The sequence below is a fragment of the Neophocaena asiaeorientalis genome, unplaced genomic scaffold (genome assembly GCF_003031525.2).
Source record: "Neophocaena asiaeorientalis asiaeorientalis breed wild unplaced genomic scaffold, Neophocaena_asiaeorientalis_V1.1 scaffold130, whole genome shotgun sequence".
Classification (NCBI taxonomy): domain Eukaryota; kingdom Metazoa; phylum Chordata; class Mammalia; order Artiodactyla; family Phocoenidae; genus Neophocaena; species Neophocaena asiaeorientalis.
The window spans coordinates 3,486,632-3,508,701 of record NW_020173397.1 but is presented as its reverse complement, the minus strand read 5'-3'; the positions used below and the strand labels follow the sequence as shown (position 1 = coordinate 3,508,701).

At 42.0% G+C, this 22,070-nt stretch overlaps 1 protein-coding gene across 5 annotated transcripts in view; it reads right to left on the bottom strand.

Annotated features, from left to right (window-relative positions):
* The window catches only part of CRBN (cereblon), a 108,359-nt gene that overhangs the window by 9,443 nt on the left and 76,846 nt on the right, over positions 1 to 22,070 (bottom strand). For 3 of the 5 annotated variants that reach the window (XM_024746987.1, XM_024746986.1, XM_024746989.1), the window contains exons 2-6: positions 17,703 to 17,826; positions 12,913 to 13,025; positions 10,606 to 10,808; positions 9,613 to 9,762; positions 4,926 to 5,085 (exon numbers count right to left, since the gene is read on the bottom strand). In XM_024746987.1, coding sequence (XP_024602755.1) covers positions 4,926 to 5,085; positions 9,613 to 9,762; positions 10,606 to 10,808; positions 12,913 to 13,025; positions 17,703 to 17,826 — 750 coding nt within the window. Of the gene's footprint in view, positions 1 to 4,925; positions 5,086 to 9,612; positions 9,763 to 10,605; positions 10,809 to 12,912; positions 13,026 to 15,639; positions 15,732 to 17,702; positions 17,827 to 20,580; positions 20,641 to 22,070 lie in introns of those variants that run through there. The other 2 variants (XM_024746988.1, XM_024746991.1) reach the window with 2 other exon arrangements.

Sequence of the window (22,070 nt, the reverse complement as noted above, 5' to 3'; positions counted from 1 at the left end):
CCCTACTCTGGTTGGAGGAAGTCCCTGAATACACACAGCCACGATTCCAAGACTTTTCTTCTCTTTACGATAAAAACAGACAACAACTATCATTGCTCCTCCTGCTACCACTATTATCCTGGAACAAGGCAACCACAGATTCTAATGTTCACACGCAACACTTAAGACGCAACAGTAGCCAAACAAACCTTAAAAAGCGAAGAGCAGTGAGGGGTTGCTGGTCACAGCTTACGTACAGGATTATAAACTGTCAACAGTTACAGCAGCATCCTGGAGAGGCATAAACAAACGGATCACAGAGCAGAAGAAAAACAAAATAAGAAACATGAATCTGGTCTATAATAAGAGCATCTCAGGGAGGGAAAATATGACCCTCTCAGAAAATGGTCACAGGACAACCGGGAGCCACCTGGAAAAAGGAGCACTGAAATCATACCAGGATCAACTACACTTGGATCGAAGCTTACACTCTGGTCATTAAAGACCATGAAATCAGAAGTAAAAGATTACATGTTTTACTGTTCTTAAAGGAATGAAGACTCCTTTGCACAGGGAAGTATTTCTAGTTACGATTCACAATATGGAAGTATTAAAAAGATAAATTCAACTATGTATGACAGCACACCAAAAACAAAGTTAAAAGACAAAAAAAATGACAAACTAAAGGAAATATTTGGAACTCATTAATCAGACAGAACGATAAGCTTCCTGATGAGTAAAGAACGCCTAGCAATCAGTGAAGGGCAAAGACTCTGAAGACAACACCAACTAAAGGAAGTACGAATCGCTCTTCAACACAAAATGCCACACACCTCACTCATATTCAGAGAAGCTCGAATTGAACCTCCAACAAGATACTGTATTTCACTTATCAGATCAGCAAAAATTAAGCTGGATACCCTAAAGCCTTGGTGAAACACTGACAATCAGGACACAGATAGGAACAACCTTCTTAGTGAGGTACTTTGAAAACACCTGTCAACGTTACAAGAGCAGCTGCCCTGACATCCAATAATCCCACTTCTCAAACTCTGCCCTATATATTCACCTGTATGAAAGGTCATTTGTACGCAGCACTTAGTGCAGGTCTGTCGTCCAGAGGGGACTGGTTATATAAATTACAGTGCATCCATACAGAGAATACCGTGCAGCTTCCGAGAGAAGGAAGCAGTGCTCCAGAAACGAATACAGAAGAATCTGCTACACTCTTAGGACACAGGAAGGTGCAGGACAGTATGGATCCTTTTACGTAAGAAAAAGGAAAGAAGTTAGAATATTTATCTGTATTTTCATAAGGAAACTTGGGAAGAAGACTGAGACGCTAACCTGTGAACTCCTGTTTGGGGCCTCCCCCTTCTGAGTTAGTGCTCAGTTCCTCCCTGTTCTGTACGACAAGCAGGAGCAACCATGGCTTATACATTTAGCAGAGACCAGACGGATACTCTTCAGTCACTTTCTTAATATGTTCCCACATTTGATTTCTTTTTTTAACAAATTTATTTATTTTTGTTCTGGCTGTGTTCGGTCTTCGTTGCTGCACGCGGGCTTTCTCTAGTTGCAGCGAGTGGGGGGCTACTCTACGTCGAGGTGTGCGGGCTTCTCATCGCGGTGGCTTCTCTTGTTGCGGAACGTGGGCTCTAGGCGCGTGGGCTTCAGTAGTTGTGGCACGTGGGCTCAGTAGTTGTGGCTCGCAGGCTCTAGAGTGCAGGCTCAGTAGTTGTGGTGCACGGGCTTAGCTGCTCCGTGGCATGTGGGATCTTCCCGGACCAGGGCTCAAACCCGTGTCCCCTGCACTGGCAGGCTGATTCTTAACCGCTGCGCCACCAGGGAAGCCCACCCACGTGTGATTTCTTTTTATACTTCATACTCAACTTTTTTTCTGATTAACATAGAAGGGCTTTACAAACGAACAAGTAGATAGATAGTCTGGGCAAGCAGGGAGTGTACTTAGAAACATTCACATTGTACTCCAAGTAGGTGAAACAACACTTCCCTCTCTTTCAGGAAATCCCACTACAGTAAACCCAGTGAAGAGAGAGAGGCACCGTGATAAGAAAGGAAGTAAGTAAACATGACATTCAAAGATCGAATCACTGAATGAGGAAGGTTTCCAGATAGAAGTGGGTTTGGAAGAGTGCTTCCTGGTAATACTGGCCTAACTCCTTAATCAATAGGGACATCTTCTCCAATGTTCCCTTGTCAGGATGGAAGATAACAGAAGCGTAAATAATTTTGTCATTTGGGTTTTTTAGTTTTCAATGGCAGATGTTAAGAGAGGTGTGTGCACAGTGCCAAGGTTAACTGAATACAAGTCAGGAAGACTACACTCCACTCCTAGACCCTTTAAGTATCTTTTCTGGTGGAAAAGTGTGTGGCAACCCGATTACTGTGAGTTGGCTTAAGAATCAACTAAGCTTCTCCCAGTTCTGGCCCCGTGAACCATTTCTCAGGCACAAAGACACACAAGTCAGATGTAAATAAACGCCGCAGAGAGGGCTGACCCGAGCCCCAGATCTGCCTGAAGACAAGCGCTGTGATGCAAGTCAGCGTCCGGCTACGGGGGCACTAGGACGACCCACTGAGACGGGACCAGGGCCGGTGGAGCTCCCACCGGTGTCACCTGCCATCCCTTCCCTCTGCCCCACCCCACGTTTTGATGCCGGCAGGACGGCTGTAAGTGGTCTCTCTAAAGTAGAACAGAGATTGTAAGGCACCTGGAGTCCAAAATAGCTCAGCTAGCAATTTTTCTTGGCCTAGTGATCTAGATCCAAATTTCAGAACCTAAGAAACTCTACCCAAAGTTTAAGCAAGGGAACCCCTTGAACGATCTGAAAAATACACGGGATGAGGCATTTCTATCTCTGAAAGCCTTTTATGTCTCTCTCATTCCTTAGCACCTTCTGTTTAGTTCTTGCCAACTCTGAATATGAAGATAACTGAGGGCTAATGTTGCAGAGTCCAGAATTACTGGAGAAATAAGACAACAGGGAAAGGTCAAAAGATCTGGTTCCAAACAAAAATGTGCTTCCTTGGCCTTTGCACATGTGTCCTTCCTCGCTGTTGCTGAGCCAGTGACAACCCAGCTGCAAAGGCCTAATTGTGAATTCAATGTGAACACGTGGAGGTGCTTTAACCACAGAATAGGAAGAGTTTATCAGTAAGTCACACAAAACTTACATGTAAAAAGGTTTTTTTGCCTAACCCAAGTTCAGGTTTAAGATGGCAAGGACCTGCGAAGACAACACAGAACTAGTCGTCCAGAGCACTTACGTCAGGAATTAACTCCAATCACTGTCACTCTACGCTTAGCGCTGTGCAAAGAGTTAACGATTTATAAGCGGTTAAGAGTTTTTAACAAAAATCTTGGTATGGAAGAACTATTCTATAAATCAAAATACTTACTACCTTCTGAAAACTTACCCACTGACTGAAATACACAGCTGTCTAAATACTGAGAGGCTGTGGAGGCACACCCCGATGTGGTTACCCCACCAAAGAACCACATCTCAGCACCACCCAGTGCCAGACACACTGTTAGGCCCTAAATGACTCCACACGTTCCAAAACCGCTCCACGGAGCCATGTACCAACAGAGCTATCCTCCACATACTTATTTCAGCAGTTACACTGAAAATGACTATGACAGCAAAAGCTTCCACTGTTCTACTGCTAAAATAAAGAAGAGAAAAAGTATATTTAAAGTGCCTGTATCAAGTCTGAAAATACAAGTATTGCACAGCTATACAAAAGCTACTGTAAACTTACGGCAGTATCAATATTCTGAAACCTTCAAAAATTTTAGTGTCAAAGCTTGGGAAACTTTAGGCAGTCTAATTAAACTTTCTCATCAGAATCTTCTTAGAAACACGAATTAAACCGCAGTATATCATGACACAGACTGGTCAGCTGAAACACAAAATAACGAGACCAAGGAGCCTACAGAGAGCCAGTCATGAGCGCGCTGCCCATCAACCACCCATCCTGCACAAAGCTCTCTCTGGAAACTGGATGACTTCTACTGCAAGACCACTAAAAGTGGAGGTACAGTGACTAGTGTATGAGACCCTCTTATGAATCATATATGCTGATCACGTCAAATTAGGATCCTATGCTAATCCGCATCAAAATTAAAAACGTCACTACTCTACATGACAAAGAGTAAAGGATGATTAGCACAGGATTTTTCAGGTTACTGTGAAAATTGTCTTTCCATATTTTTAAAAGATAAATCTCAAAAAGCCAACTGATTCTAAATTTAGGAACTAGCAAATTTTTTCCTTTAGGTAGAAATCATAAATATTAGGTATTTTATACTCGTAACTGATACATCTCACAAATGAGTACAAACAAGCTTCATCAGTATTTTTTCTAAGAGAAAGAATGGTCTAGCCAAAAGGATATATACAGGAATTAATGCCCCAACAGGCAATACTTTTAAAGAGCACCTAGTCTCAAGTCAATTTTTGTGATGTCAATAGTGTTGTACAAAAAGGGCAAAAAAAATCTTCCTTTCCGAAGTGCAGAAGGAGGAAAACGCGCTTCACTCCTGTGCACTCTCCCGAACGCTTTTTCTGAGGTAAAGCGTTTATGACTCAAGAGCCGAGCACCTCGTCTGACCACAGTCTAATGAGAGCCTCCTGCAGAACTTAACACCACACGTTATTAGTTAGTACATAACTTACAGGCATAATAGCTGGAATACCTCACAGTACGGTAACATTTTACTACTGTTGCAAACTGCTTTTACATACACAGCTGCCTATGACATTTTTAGAAGCTCCAGCATGATCAAACGTGGCTACAGTATTGTCCAGAAGGAGTCTGGGGAAGGAAATCATGAGAGTTGTTTGTTTTTCTTTCTTAAACAGGAAAAAAGCAACCTGTCTTTGTTTTTTTTGAAGAGGCATAAAAAATAAGTTTCTCACCTTCTGGTATTTCTGCCACCATTTATGTGAACACTGGTCTTCACAGGAGACAGGTTTTGAAGGAACCATCTGGCACTTATTGAGGGATTCTAACTGAACTGCAGACATGGTTGAAGGCAACACACACTCAGGAAGGATTTGCACTTTAGCTTGCTGAATTCTGAAATAAAGAGAACCAGGCATGTTCATTTTTTAGATAATCTTAACTCCAACTATTAAGTTTCTAAACATTATGGGTAATTTTAAATACTAAGAGTTTCACAGTTTTCTTTTTTAAACATATTCATCAAATGCTATTATAAGAAATTTTCAAAAAATACTGTATTTCATAAATCGTACCAAAGTTAAAACCAAAGGTAACCTAAGATTTTTTTATCTCACTGTGGAATGGAAAGGGAGATTTTTACATTTCAGATAGTCTGTAAGTGAAACAAAAATTTAAAAATCAATATACAACCAACCCCTATGCATATCTTGATAACTTCTAAATTAATTTCTCAGACATCATGAGACACCCCGCCCCGCCCCTCGCCCCGTCTCTTTACGCTGCCCTACTCCTACATCTATGCCTTCTCATAAATCACCAAACCTGAGGAGTAGGTAGAGAAAGGAAGAGAAATCAAGAACCCATTTACGTGGATAAGATTAGATAAGACTAAAGAATTACACGTAGCCTTATTTCTATGTGCATTCCTTTTCTCATTCCTCAGCATTTACCCTAAATATGCAAAGAATCAAAGTATCCATATTATCTTTTCTCACTTTAAAAATTACTTCAACTCTCATGACACTAAAGTCATCATTCTAGAATGCTACTTGAGAATATCATAATTGCAAACATCTCATCATGAATTAATGCCAAGAGGAAGGTTGTACCTCCGAACCATCGTCTTTCGAGCCATTTTATCTCCCAGCATACCTTTTCAAATGCAGAAGGTATCAACACATCCAAACGCTGGAACAAAACACTGTCAGGCTGATGAAGTCAAATATATTACAAAGTAATTACAAAAATATTACAAGTCTCTGCTTCACTATTAATCATGTTTAGGAATTCTAAAGTGGTCTTTCATTGTAACCACTGTCTCAACCCACAAAAACTTATGACACTTTGATACTTCTTCTGATTTATTAAATGAAAATAGCTAAATGTGTCTGAAAATATGTAGGTTTAATTTAACGATAATATTAGACTCACTCCACTAACTTCAATTCCTTCCTGCAAGCTCAAATTTATGTCTACATGACTTTGGAAAACGGTAAAATAAATCTGACTGTGTTCAAACTACGTTCTAATGTTCTTATGTTATCAGAGCTCATTAAAAGCAAAAGTAACTGAGTAAGAATTATGTTTTACCCACCTAGTATGTAAGAGTTTATTATGATAAAAACATTAACGCTACTGAAAAATCAGCTTAGAGATCGTTTTAATCATTACTCTGTACACAGGCTGTCTGAACTGCCTCACAGGGTTAAGCACTGCTCTCTGTTCCTTTTGTGAAGCCCGCCCAGGGTCTGCTGCACACGGCTGCTGCTTCTCCCAGCAGCTGAATTTTGGTTGTAACATAAACTAGTTTTATTTCTTCCTGACCTGTTTATGGCAGTTGTTTTGTGATTTCAGTTGCATAATTTACATAAATATTTTTTTGAAGTGGAAGGAGTTTTCTTTTAAATTTTATTTTATTCAGGTATAGTTGATTTACAATGTTGTGTTAATTTCTGATGTACCACAGAGTGATTCAGTTATATACACACACACACACACAGACGCGCGTGCACACACACACACGTGTGTGTGTGTGTGTGTGCGCGCGTCTGTGTGTATATTCTTTTACATATTTTTTTCCATTATGGTTATCACAGGATATTGAATATAGTTCCCTGGGCTATACAGTAGAATCTTGTTGTTTGACAATTTATATAAATATTATAGCAACTGATAAAATATAAGTACAAAATTAAAACTGCTTCAATGAATATTAGGTTGAGCCAAAAAAATGCTTTCAAATTAGGTTCAGACGATTCTAACGGTAAGAAAAAAAGTGCACAAATCTGCAAGGCTTCTGGTGCTCAGACAGCCTTGTGAGTATCTTCAGAACCTCTCTTTGAAGAAAAACTACAGGTATACACTGCAGATAGATGACGCAAAATGAAAGCTGTTAATGCAAGAAAGACTAGTGCCACCTCTAATCTGCAGACCCAGTTCGAAGAAAGTATCCTGTCTTTCCATCAAACGTAAAATGAACGAAGGGACATTTGTATATTTTAAGTTAAAATAAAATGTTTAAGATATATATGTGTAAATTTTTATGACTTCCATTTTTAATTAACCCTTTTCACTAAAAATTATTCATCTCAATTATGACAGGTAAGAGAACTTCTTTGGTAATTCCAAATAGAGTATTAATCTCCTTTTCCTCTCTACATGTAAGAAATACTCAGGAACTCCTGAAGAGTCCTATGGTGATTCAATGATACACTTCCATTTTTTAAAATTAATTTTTCAAATAAATTTCCATATGCTCAGAAGATGCCACAGAAATAAAGACTCACTCTGGAAAAGTAGCAGTATGCTTTTTACATATGAAGAGTCATTTATGTAGAAGACAAATGACTATTACCTGGTACTGCATTACTAAAGAAAAGGAAACTGGCCTGAGGGGCAAACGTGTGATGGAGGAATTCAGGTTTAGTGGGAAGAGCACTGGTTTGGAAGTTAGGGACCCAGAACCAGCCAGGTGGTGCCCTCTAGTTGTATGACCTTAGGCAAATTGCTTACCTCTCTAGCACTTCGTTTCCTTATTTGGAAAAAGAGGAGCTTGCACTAGATTATCTCCATAGTTTCTTCTGTTTCACCATTTCCAGTGAAGGTAGTGACAGAACCAGAAGGGCAGTGGAGACAGAGGATTCTCACTCCGTGGAGGTCTTTTAAATTAAAACAGACTCACTTTTGTGAGAGGCTGTGTTAGTGGGTCTCAGGGATACTACAGAGAATGGGCCCTTTCCCAGTCCCGTCTGGCCCTATCAGTTTCACACTCATCTCTACTAGAGTCAAAGGTATATCCCTTGACTTGGCTTTCACAGTTAAGGGTCTACTGCCATCTTGTGTTCAAACTAGTTGTCCACAATCACAAGTCACTGATGCCGACAGTCTCAGAAGTATACTTTTCCCCAAGTCACTTTGCCATTATGGTTTCTGGAATACAATATTCACAAATACTCAAAATTTTATAAGCATGAGGATAGGAAGTACTTTAAAAATGGAACTGTTAGTAAAATCCACAGCAACAAAACAGCTTGCCAACTGTCTCAATGCAGAGCCCTCGGGGTACACTCTTTCATTCATTCACGTAACACTGATGGTCCTAAATGCAGAACACATAGAAGTCTCAGCCACTGTCCTAAGCAGCTCGCCTCTTGAGGGAGACACTCACAACCCTACAATGACAGTACACTGTGTTCAGTGCTCGGAGGGTTTGCGCGGCGAATGCTCTGGGTGGGGGTCACCAGGAGGGTAGCACTAACCCCTCCCCCGAGGGCTCTGCACCCCTCCTTCTTCTATGCTCTCTCAAGCTCCAAAGGGTGGCTGACCCCCTCGATATTTTCATAGTTCAATAATATTTATGAATGCCCACTATGTGAACAGGAACAGACAAAAAGTTACTGCCCACAGGCAGCTCATATTCTTTTTTAAATCTTTAAAGATCCCTCTGAGTGTCCATGTGTTTGGAAGACGTTACCTGTGCAACACAGAGACCGGACAAGATTTTCAACCGTGGCTACAGATAAGAGACCAATTCACTAGGGCTGGGGGGACCCAAGAATCTGTTTCTAAGACTTCACTGGTGATTCAGTGGTGATTCTTAGGTACCATAGTTAAGAATCACTCCTATAAAAGGAAACGTGCAGTGTTGAGGACAATATGCTGTGTGCTTTTTTGGGGAGGTTTGCTTGCTTGTTTGTTTTAAGAGCAAAGGTGAACTGCCTTTTTTAAAATGAGTTATTCCTTAAATTTGTGAAAAAACCCTAAGCATGAGAGCCACGCCAGAATAGTTAACTGCTAAAAGAGAACACTCTGAGAATTTCTAAACTGGGTACAGCACAGAGATGACAGGTGCTTCCTGGTCACTTATTCAGTATATGACCTGTTACAGGTGAAAGCACGTTCACAGTGGAGATGGGCACTCCGTGTAAACGCTCCTCACAGCCCAGAAGGAGCAGGTGGCAGGCTGACCGCCATGGCTCCCCAAGCACAGGAATGCCACGCCACACACAGCTTGCCAGGCTCTGACCTCCCACCCTTTTCAATCTGAAGAGAGGTCTTCAACCCCAAAGAAGCCCTGCCCCACATGACACTGCCTGTAGGGTTTACATTACCGTTCCCAAACCTAGAGGGACATTAGAATCACCTGGAAATCATCAGAAACGATGCTGTGGCCTCCCTCCCCGACTGATGGCTCTCTACGGATGGGGGGGCGGTTGGAACTCAAGCATCTATAGTTTGAAAAACTTGCCAGGGCATCTGATGCACAGCAAAGTCGGAAACCCCTAAGCTATACTTTCAAAGGGAAGAGAACAACTAGTTAAAAGTCACAAAATGTGAAGGGTCAGCAAAACAGAAAAAATATAGGAAAACCATTTCATTTTATGATGTTCAAGGAGCTTTAAGACAGATGGTGTTTCTTACCCATCTGACTGTGTCCTGAGCTCAAGGACTTTGAATCTTTGTCTTCCGATTGCTTTCACTTTCACGATCTCAATTCCAAAATCCTGTTCTTCTCGATAGGCATATATCTCTGCTGTTGTTCCAAACTGTGCTTCCCTTTCCTGTACATTACTTCCAAGGTAAATTTTAAAAAGGAAACAGTTTTGAACATTTAGTTTTCAGATATGCAAAGTTGACAAAAGCAATACACATGGGAAAACAATTTATAGCAATTGGCTCTCATTGCAAAGCTATTTAATTTTATTTATTTTAGAATCACACAGGGGATTGAGATATATAAAGAGGCTTCAGGAAGTACAGTTAGAGCCCATTAGGAAAAGAATAGATTGCTAGTCATTGAAAATGACCTAGGACTGACAGGAGTCTAAACTCTCCCTTCCCAAACCAAACATTCTTTTTATTCAGCAGACCATCCTTTCTGCTGCTTCTCAGCAGCCCTGTACTGGGGGGCAGGGGCGGGAGGGGGACCTTCCTGTATGGATTTCCTGCCTCTACCACCAATTTCCTCTAGTTGTCATGGGATACTTGAAATTCAGCTTCAGTTTAGCACGGGTCTGTAAAAGGACAGCTTAGGAATTTTGAGACGGTGAAATAACTAGTTGCTCTTTTGCAAAAGTAATCCTTTACATCACAATGTGAAGCCCTCTTTTTCTTTAAATAAAGATAGTTCTTGAAAATAAGATTCTAGAAATGTTTTTCATTAAATATTAATGATATAAAACCTGTCAAATACCAGAAAGTTCAAATGTGTGTGAAAGGTAAAGCCTGATTTAGATGGTAATGATCATACAGAAATACTCCAACTTGCACTTTCACACTTCTTATCCGAATGTTTTACTTCCCAACCTCATCCCATCTCCTGTGCATGCAGAATAGTAGTCAGTTTGGGCTTTAAAACCACCTCTCCTGGGACTGCACGAGAGACTGTTAAGTCAGTCAGCTCTAAGATTTTACCTGTATGCAAGCACCGCAAAGGTTCTGTCCTTCTGAATTAAATTCCGCACCATACTGACTTCTTGGGGACTGAAAAGCTGAAGAGGTAAGGTCTGCCCGGGAATCAGGATCATCAGCACTTGGGGCAGGACTGGAATCACCGGACAGCTGTCGTCATCGTGCAAAGTCCTGCCATGAAATTCCTCCATATCAGAGCCCAGATACTACAGAGGGACACACACAAGGTCAGTGTCAGTACAGATATGGAAGAGAAACACAAGCTCGACAGACTGAACAGCAAGTCAGCATAAGGAAACACACACAGAGGGTACAAATAGTTAAATAATAAACTTGTTGTATCAGCTCCCACATGAAAATCTATTTTTGACTCTTAGAAGTAGAATTTTAATTTCTTGTGAAGAATCTCTCACATACATAAAAATTCAAGGGCATTTTTTAAGTTCAAAATATTGGGTTGGCCAAAAGGTTCATTCGTTTTTTTTCCGTAAGATGGCTCTAGTAGTGCTTAGTTGTCTTCAACCCCACTCGAAACAATTTTGTCAGACTATCATGACAGCTGTCATATCAGCGTGCATTTTAAAAAAAAACTGATCAAAATTGGTGAATTTTTGTGTATTCATTTAAATATTGAAGATAGAAGAAAAAAGCAACATTTTCATCATAGTATGATTTTTAAGAAAGGTAAAAATGCAACTGAAACGCAGAAAAAAAGATTTGTGCCACGTAGGGAGAAGATGCTGTGACTGAGCGAATGTTTCAAAAGTGGTCTGCGAAGTTCCGTGCTGGAGATTTCTCGCTGGACGATGCTCCACGGTCGGGCAGACCAGTTGAAGTTGACAGCGATCAGATCGAGACAGTAATTCAGAACAATCAACATACCACGTGGGAGATAGCCGACATTCTCAAAATATCCAAATTAAGCGCTGAAAACCATTTGCACCAGCTTGGTTATGTGAATCACTTTGATGTCTGGGTTCCACATAAGTTAAGGGAACAAAACCTTCTTGACCATATATCCTCATGCGATTATCTACTGAAATGTAACAAAAATGTTCTGTTTTTAAAACAAATTGTGATGGGTGATGAAAAGTGGACACTGTACAATAATGCGAATGGAAGAGATCGTGGGGCAAGCAATATGAACCACCACCAACCACACCAAAGGCCGGTTTCATCCAAAGAAGGTAATGCTGTGTATATGGTGGGATTGGAAGGGAGTCCTCTATTATGAGCTCTTTCTGGAAAAGCAAACGATTCATTCCAACAAGTATTGCTCCCAATTAGACCAACTGAAAGCAGAAGGCGTCCGGAATTAGTCAACAGAAAATGCATAATCTTCCATCAGGATAACGCAAGACCGCATGTTTCTTTGATGACCAGGCAGACACTGTTACAGCCTGGCGGGGAAGTTCTGACTCATCTGCTGTACTCACCAGACACTGCACCTTTGGATTTCCATTTATTTTGGTCTTTACAAAATTCTCTTAATGGAAAAATATTTTCAATTCCCTAGAAGACTGTAAAAGGCACTTGGAACAATTCTTTGCTCAAAAAGATAAAAAGTTTTGGGAAGATGGAATTATGAAGTTGCCTAAAAAATGGCAGAAGGTAGTGGAACAAAAGGGTGAATACGTTGTTCAATAAAGTTCTTGGTGAAAATGAAAAATGTCTTTTACTTTCACTTAAAAACCGAAGGCACTTTTTGGCCAACCTGATTTTTTTTTTTTTTTTGCGGTACATGGGCCTCTCTCTGTTGTGGCCTCTCCCGTTGCAGAGCACAGGCTCCGGACGCGCAGGCTCAGCGACCATGGCTCACGGGCCCAGCCGCTCCGTGGCATGTGGGATCCTCACGGACCCCGTGTCCCCTGCATCAGCAGGTGGACTCTCAACCACTGCGCCACCAGGGAAGCCCCAACCTGATATTTGATTTTGACTAAGCTAGACATCTCTATGTCCAAAGAGCATAAATGACAAGTATAAAATGCTAGAATACTAATGTACAGTACTACCCTGGGACCCAGTAGTACAGAGAATAAGAAGTACTTTAGTAGCCCCATTACTAGCAAAGACGTAAGAAGGGCACCAATTCTTCAAAGAATTACAACTAGTAACAGACATGGTATCAAAGTGCTTAAAAATTACAGCTTAAGACTGTTTATCTACTGTCAAGAGCCCACGTCCTCATCCACAACTTCTGGTGTGAGGTAATTTCCAGTAATGCTAAAAGCAGTCATTCGTTTTCAAGAACTTCCATCTACAGTTAAATGTACGTATTTATCATACTAGATCTGTTACAAAATTACATACTGTATGTGATGTCGGAAGACTAGTGTCAAAATTTATGATGTTTGGTCTCTTGGGTTCTTTGCTATCCTGGTCTTCAACTTCCATTTCAATTTCATCTTCTTCCTCATCCTCTGCTGTAAAAGTACAATATTATAAGGAAAAAAACAAACAAACAAAAAACAGAGGCATGAACATGTAAAAGCTATGTTCCCTTTCAAATACATAATTCCTTCATGAGGATTCTGGGCCCATGAAAAGAGAGGTTCTTGTAAACACCACACACACTTGGGAATCTGGACAGTACTGTGAAGAGGCAGCTGGAGGGCTGGGGTCTAGGCTGGGCTCTGCCACCAACTACTTTTTTTAAGTCAATGTTTAATTTTAGAAGAGTTTAAGACTTTCAGAAAAGCTGCAAAGATAATAGAGTTCCCGTATACCTCACATCCATTTCCTGATAGCTAATGTCTTGTATTAGTGCGGTACGTCTGTCGTAACTAAGGAATCGGCATTGGCACATTACCGTTAACTAAACACATTTTATCTGGAGTTCCTTAGTTTTTATCTAATATCCGTTTTCTGTTCCAGGACCGCATCCAGAACACCACATTACATTTAGCTGTCATGTCTCCTTAGCTTCCTCTGGGCTGGGCTGGTCTCTCAGACTTTCCTTGTTTCTGATGGCTTTGACGGTTTTGAGGACTACTGGACAGGCATTTTTGTAGAATGTCCCTCAATTAGGATTTGTGTTTTGGGGAAGAAGCCTAGGAAGGTGCAGAGCCATTTTCATCATGTCCTATCAAGGGTGCACACTATCGACGTCACCTATACCTACTGAAGCTGACCGTGCTCACCTGGATGAGGCAGTGTTAGTCAGATTTCTCCACTGGAAAGCTACTTTCCCCCTCCTTTCCACATTGTACTCTTCGTAAGCAAATCACTGGGGACAACTCACATCTAAGAAGCAGGGATTATGTTCCACATCCTTGAAGGGGGACCTACCTGCATAAATGATTTGAAATTCTTCTGCAGAGGAGGTTTACCTCTTCTCCCTTGCTAGGAACTAATTTTGACACCTCAGACAATTCATCCCACCTGATTAAACCTTAGTTCCCTCATTTGAAAAATGACAGGCATGAACAAGAACAATCGCTAAAGTTCTTTCAAACGTTTAACTTTAAAGAGTTTCTGAAGACAGGAGGGAAGTAAGGAAAGAAGGAAGGAGAGAGGGAGGGAGAGAAGGAAGGAAGGAGGGGAGAAAGAGAGGAAGGAAGGAAAGAAGGAAGGAAGAAAGCAAGCAAGCCCCCAAATAAACTTCTAAGTGGATAAAATGTCTTTACAAAATAATTATTTTCCTTTGTGCATATCATTATTTAAATCAAACCACCTCCAGCTAGGTCCCTGACAAGAAAATATAAATGTTTTTCAACATGGCAAATGCCTCGGACTCTCTATGAATTCTTATAAATTTCTTAGATACATAAGGCTTTGTCAAAGAGAACAACATAATTATTTCAATTTAAATTCAAATGTGCAGTGGTTGAACACTTCATACAAAATTTTCCTAAGCACAAAGGAATTTCATTAAGAGACCGAGAGATAACAAAGAAAAATCTAAACCAATGACAAAAATATTCTGAATCTACTTCCTTGCATTCACAATTCTGACAGCATTGCTTTCACTAAACATTTTGACACTTTATGGCTCTATTGCAGAGTTTAAAAGGTCAAATTTTAGCTTAAAGGCTAGAATTCATAATTTTAAAATTTACATTTTAACTGTTCCAACTTCCGTCTCTAAATGATTTCCTTACACAAAGTAGTCTTTCTCATGTATTGGGCAGAAACCCACTTCCCCCACTTGGCTGTTTATCTATTAATGTTTTGTTTGGTTGGGACAGATTCTTCGAATCTTAAATATTAAGCTAGTTCCTTAGCATTTAAAGTGGATTACTCTTCAAAACAATTCATTCTACATGGATGTATGGACAATCCAATGTTTCTACAAATAAAACTCATGTATGATTTGCAAAAGCATGGTTATCGTATTGACAATCTCTCTGAGCCCTTTTGCACCCGATTTTTTTTGACAAAACACACTGACTGTTGAGAGCTTCCAGGGTGAAGTGTGGTGACTCATCTCATGCAGGAGCAGCATGCGATGCCAACAGAGCATCAGCATCTTCCCTGACACACTGGCTTTGGCACAGACAGAGCGGGGCTGATGCCTCTGAAAAAACAGCTCAGCTCTTCAGTCAAGTCCAATTCAGCTAGGTTGCTTCCGGATCGACCACTGAGTCTGATCCTGATTTATTTCTCTGGAAAAGGCCCCTCCTCTATGGAGGGCATGCCTTCTAGTCTCTTCCTGTTCCAACCCATGCCACTCCCAGTGGGCAAATTAGTCCTCCAAGCACAGCTTCTCTTAGATCTGAAACCCACAACTGTTTCTTTGCAACCTACAGAAGAAACCCCCAGTCTCACCGGCAAGAGATGCAAGATTCCCACCACTCCGACCCAAGCTTCCAGGCCTTGTCTTCTGCAAGCCTTTCCTAAGTTATAGGCTTTTGGATGTCCCCAGGACACCCCACAGGGCTTTCCCCCAATCCGTTTCGGCCCTGAACAATCCCTCCCTCTGATGGAGGGTAAGAGCATTTGCTTAACTGGCCTAAATCAACAGCCTTCTGCTAGTTATATTTTCAGGAGCCTCATATAGATGATAAACCTCCTCAGGTATCAGACTGTGTATCATACCTCTTTTCATCTCCAGGACACCTAACATACTTCCTGACACACAGCGAAGGGACTCAGCTAATAGTCTCCGTTTGGCTGATACACCTCTTGGAAAGCATCTCCTGTCTAGAGCATTCCACGACAAAACTGTACAATGATTCCAGGTTTTTTTTGTACCCAGTATTCCAACGTAAGTCCAAAGTATAAATTTTCATAAAACATAAAAGAGAGAGAAAACTGAGTTTAACATCACAGTCTTAAGTATCTCTAATTAAGCTTGTTCTACCATGTGTTTGAACTATGTGCCTAAGAACAGACCAAATACTGTCTTGGCCGTGAAGTGGTTGAGAAACACCACCTATGCAGACAGATAGACTCGGATAGGAGTCCTGGCCCTGCAACTGTGTGACCTTGGGCAAGTCACACACTAATCTGCCAATCCATTTCTCACCCACCATATCAGGATTAGAAAAGAAATGTGGAGAGGATTAAACGGAGAAACGCATGCAAAGCGCTTATGGCAGGGCCCGTGACGTGGTAAACAGTTAATACATGGTAACTGTCACCCTTATCAAAGAGAAGAAGTCGAGAAAAGTCTGGTCTGCTGAGCTCTGTCCCAGTCCCCCTCTCTTCCCCCGACCCAGTTTCAGACCATTTCCTGGGAGCCAAGTTCTGGACACACGGAGGATGGAAAGCATGGGATCCCTGCCTTTTGGGGGAGACCGCTCTCCCCGCCTCCCAAACCCTCGTCCCCAGCCCGGGGGAACCGAGCCGCGGGGAGAAGCTGGACCGCGCGCGGCCCGCCCGGAAAGGCGCAGCGGGCGAGAGGGCCGTCGCCACGGGGGCCGAGCGCTGTGTCCGCTGCTCTTGGTGACTTGGTGCCCGCCTCGCTCGGTGAGAGCCGTCGCCTGTTCCCACCCCTGGCACGACATTCTACACGTAGAGAAACAGGCTCAGATTCTTTAGTCTCCACCTCGCTCTTAACGAGGGGGCCGGGGAGCAAATAGAAACCCAATTATACAGCATTAGCTCCAATTTTTAAAATAAAAACCGTATACATGGAGACTGGGCCAATGTATCAATTATTCCAAGGCCGGTTGGGTTGTAGCTGATTTTCTTTTCAACAGTCTTAAGTAGTTTACATATATAATTAACATGTATTGGTCAGAAACAAATACTAGAAATGATGATAACAGAATACAAAAAGGCCTATGATTGGCAAGTGAGATTGTCAGAATATAAAACAGCTTACTCATTATTACTTTAACAAAAATGAGTCATTATATGGCCAAAAAAAAAAAAAATACTGCAGAATGCAAAAAGATACATAAGTCTGTTGACTGGTAAGGTTCCTGTTTTGGAGGATGGAGAAAAGTTTCCTTAGTATCTTTTCAAGTCATCTTTTCAGTGAAGGAGGAAACTGACAACTCCGTATATGCCATAAAACACCTAAACATGGTGGGGAGGAGAGGGGTGAGAGGACTGCTCTGAAGAAAACAATAGTGAATGCGGTATTTTAAAATATGTTTGTTCCAAAAGTTTGCTCACTGAAAAGTTAAAAGACGAAAGAAAACCTCTGGAGAGAGGCTGATGAATCCATTCAGAGTCACTCGGCCTTCTGTCCCTGAACACACTCTCGGGCCTTGGTCGAGTCATTTGTGGCCTCAGTTTACCCATTTGCAAAATGAGAATGGGTCAAACAGCATCTCAGATTTGTTCTAATTAACAATGGCTGCAGTATTAATGATAGCATTGCCTTTTATGGTTATATATAACAATTACAGATTATAGGTTAATAACAATGACATAGGATACATTATTGTGATGGGTTAGTAGAATTGAGATGGTCACTATAGACAGGTGAAGGATGAGAGAAAGGAGAATGCAGGAGAGAGAGAGAGAACGAGAGAAAGGTTGGGCTCTGTGTGTGTGTGTGTGTGTGTGTGTGTGTGTGTGTGTGTGTGTGTGAGAGAGAGAGAGAGAGACAGAGAGACAGAGAGAACGGTGATAGCAAGTACACATATATATATATATACATTAGCAGTCTTAGTATGGTTTATAGAATTGCAAAGAACTGTGCTTACCTGCAGCAGAAGTTTCTTTACATAGCAAACATCTGGCCCCTAAACAAGGAAGCTCTGACCTTCCCGGGTCCTCCCCAGAGGTGGTACCAGCACCGTGCCCTGCACCCCGGGTCAACCAAGAACCCTGTGGGCAAGAAAGGACAGCTGTGAGCCTGGCTGGGTCAGCAGATGTGGCTGGAAAAGCACTCGCTCCTCTTTCTTCCTTTGTGCTCAGCCCCAGGGTCACTGATGCTACCATCTGTGTACCTTTCACTCCCCATTCACCTCCTTTTCCTCGCCTCCATTCACATTCACCATCTGCTCCCGCCTTCATTTCATTAACCTCCCCCCTTCGCTGGAGTCTACCCAGTCTTCCATAGCTTTGTCTTTCAATAGGGGTAACAACAATTGATCACTGAACAAAAACATCTCAGCAAGCAGGTTTCTTGAATTAAGCCCCGGTTATTAAAACCAGAAAGGAAAACATGATCATTCGCCATTTATTTTTAATTGGGTAACTTTATCCTGAAATGAGGCATCGCACTGAGTGGCTTACATTCCTTCTTGCTTGTATGAAAGGTATTCATTGATAAGGAGCTCTGCAAACCAGTGGGAAAGGAAACTTATAATTTCATAGATCTTTGTCTTATAGTTCGAGAATTAACTTTAATAGGATATAATTAAGGCTGATATCAGAGGAGAGAAAATGCGAATCAAAAAAGCCCCACTGCACTTTTAATTTCTGGCTTCTACACTATGTTAGCAGCAAGGGATACACATACCGGGAAGAGACATTTTGGGCTCCCTTCTGGCTTTTGTATTATCTGCAAATAGATTTTTAATGTGTTAAAGAAAACTACCGCCTTGGTCTAAGCAGCCAATGATCTCTTGCCTGGATTACTGCAAGAGCTTCAGTGATGGTTTTCTGGCTTCCACCTTTGGTGCCCACAGCTCATTCTCAACAAAGGAGCCAGAGTCAGACCACGTGACCACCCCGCTCAGAGCCCCTCCTTCCCTCCCCACCTCACTGTAAGCCACCTCCTCCCAGTGGCCTCCACATCCTGCTCTGACCTCCCTTCACTACCGTCCAGGCTCTCCCACTGCTCTGGCCCCTCTGTTACACAGCCAGGCAGGGGCTGCTCCCACCTCAGGGCCTTTGCACTGGCTATTCCCTTTGTCTGGAATGTTCTGCCCCCGTGTGGGCATGCGATTTGCTGCCTTACATCTTCCAGGTCTTTGATGAAATGTCCCCCCTTAGGGAGTCTTTCCCAGATTACCCAATATCTAACTGCAACCCCACCCCAGTCTCATCACCCTCTATCCTCCTTCTCTGTTTTATTTTCTTTCAGAGCACTGATCACCTTCTAAAATACTGTGAAGCTTACTTTTTAAAAATATCCTCCCCACTCCAAGAATGTAAACTCAGTGGGGGAAGTCAGAGATCTATGCCCCTTGTGTCTACTCCTGTGTCCCAAGGGCCTGTCACTTAATAAATGCTCAAAAAAATGTTTATAGAATGAAGGAATGAATGAATTGCAGTTATGGGAGACATTGCTGATTGACCCGACACCAATTCCTCTCTTCTTCCTGGCTAAGAACCCTCATTTTGGTTGGGGCAACGGTGTGCCCAGCCCCCCAGAGTCACATTTGCTCTAAGCCCATCACAGCCCACTCCCCTTCCCTGTGATTTTTTGCAGTTCGTGGCAGCCAGGAGACACAGTTCTTCTGGCTGATGTAACACAGAGAAAGTCGGCTTGGCAGCCATGGAGAACAGCGAAAACGGAAAGTTTTTCCTTCATGATTAAAGGAAGAGATTTCGTTCCTACTCACTCCTGCAGGGATGAAGATTAAGCTCCATATTGGTTTGCCCAATAAAACCAGCCAGCTAGTCCAAACAGCCAAAAAGAGCTTTCAAAGGAAATCATGAACTTCAGAAAAATCAAAGCTAGGTTTACTTGCAGTTATAATATTATCATTTTTAAATGAAGGGATTCATTCATTAATTTTGGAACTCTGTAAATCTTCTGACTCTTTACCTTTGTGTGCAAAAGCACATGTAAGTGATAGCTTTACCTCGGCCTCAGAGCCCTTTCCCAGTCTTCCAGTGCGACACTTCTGTCTACCACTCTTAAGACAGAGGTCAAAAACTGGTGACCCCAAGAGAGAATTCGAAGGCAGTGTTTGGTCTTTGTGGTATTTTGAGTTTTTGAATGAACTGACAACATTTAGACATTGAAGGATACACATACAAATATTGATTTCCTTTTAAAAATGGGAACATTTGGCAACTGTAGTTTAGATTCATGTGTGCGAACAGTTGCCTTGAAGAAAATGGCAGCTGCCCTTTTAGATGGGGTGGCCCTGCCTGGATCCGTTCGGCATTGTGTTTGCCACCTGTCGTATGGGCACGTATAGGGAGAGTGACACCAACCCTAACTGGTCCACGGCAGCCGTGGTGTGTGTCTAGCCGTGGTGTGTGTCCAGAGCACCCACTGCCCCATTCCCCTCTCCAAAGTGTGCCAGTTTGGACAATGAATTATACGCTCCTGAGGAGCTTGGAGCACTGTGCCGGGTCTGTGCAGTCTTCAACAATCACTGTGGAGGATTCCAAGTCATGTTTAGCGCTCCTTGACAAGAAAGGGTTGGAGTTAGGGATCTTCAATTCTTTGTAGCTCTGCAACATTTTCATGAAGTAGTGCTGTTACTAACTTAAGAAAAAAATCTTTGGAATTAAAATCCTGTTAAGTCTCATGTTCCTAATTTCCAGAAACCATAGCTAGTTTTCAAAACTTGCCCAAGTGGAGACATCTTTTTAATTTGTGGGGGGGGGGGCAGGCAACCTGAATATCAGGAAAGGTAATACTCTATCGGGGCAATGCATCTCTTCTTTACTTCTCACCTTCAAGCGCTGGGTCTGGAAGCCATTGTCACGGGATGTGCATTTTGGCATCTATTATCCTGTAAATCCCAGAGTTAAAAGGGAATGAAAGATGGATCCTGGCTGTTTATGCAGCCCTAGAGGGGAGAGAGCAGGCATAAAACCAGATGTATCAGGATATTTCATGGCCCCTTCAAAATGCTGACAATTTTATTAACTACTCACTTTCATATTTCGGTAATATGGTGAATCATTTGGGATTCGAAAAAATACCTTTATATACATCTTTGACTGCTACGGTAATATTTGCAGATACACCAGAGCCTACTCAAGTCCAAGCAGGTTGGATTATTTGCAAAAATGATTATTTGTGATGATACTTAATGCTGCAATTTACTGAGACTTCCTGCCATCCCATCCATCTCTGACCTGACAGGTAAAAGAGGGAAGATTGTGCAAGACAGTAAAGTGTTGGGCAATTTATGGTTTTAAACTTGTATACTGTTTTCATGACCCATCCAGGAGCTTTTCCTGACGCCACGTGCTGTTTCCACTGCAGTTAAAGGCGTCCAGAGTATCACAGGGAGATGAACGCAAAGCAAAGAGTGCAGAGTCCTGGGTTCTAGTCACTACCTTGTTTCCAGCTGGGGTCTTGGCTGGGTCATTTCAGTGTCTCCCCCCGCTGTCCTTTTATTCTTGGTCTTGCATGTAACGGTTTACAACGGCCAGGATGTGTGAAGTTTCGCAATTAGAACAAAATTTCAGTGGATTAACACAAGTTTTTCTTTTTTTTTTTTTTTCCTCCCAAATCAGGTCTGTTCTGGGTTTGGTGATTCTCTGAGATGGATCCCCAGTCTAGTCTGCTTCTTCAGCCTTGTGCCATCTCTTTATAGGTATATACGTCTATAATCACCGATTGCCATAGCATAGAAAAAGGCCTGAAGAATTCAGCACCGCCTCCTAGATGTTCCCGCCTGCTGGTGACACCTGTCCCCTCCACGCATAGCGCACTGGCTGAAGTGAATCCAAGCCTGACTTCAAAATACTCTGTACTTTGGTTGCACCAGTAACATCTGCCACAGGGTGGAACCAACTCAGAGCTTTTCCTGTGTGTCTGTGGGTGTGTGTATGCATACATGAATGTACATATGTGTACAAACATATATACACATATATACACATATATTCAGATACATACCCATATATGTTTCAGAATACTTTGCCCAGATAAAATTTACACGGATGCATAAATAAATAAATAAACAAATGAAAGTGGAACGCTTGAGGTCGATGCTTTTAGCTCTCATCACACTTCTACACTTAAGGGGCACCATGGTTCGACAATCCATGGACAGCTCTAAAACGCTGTGATGTGACCCAAGGCCAGGAATTGAGTAACTTCATAAGCTACTAGCTCAAAAATAAGAGACCACACGATGACCAGTGCAGACGTAATGAGAATAAACTATCTCATAACATCTGCACTATATGAAAAGTCAAGCAACTCAAGA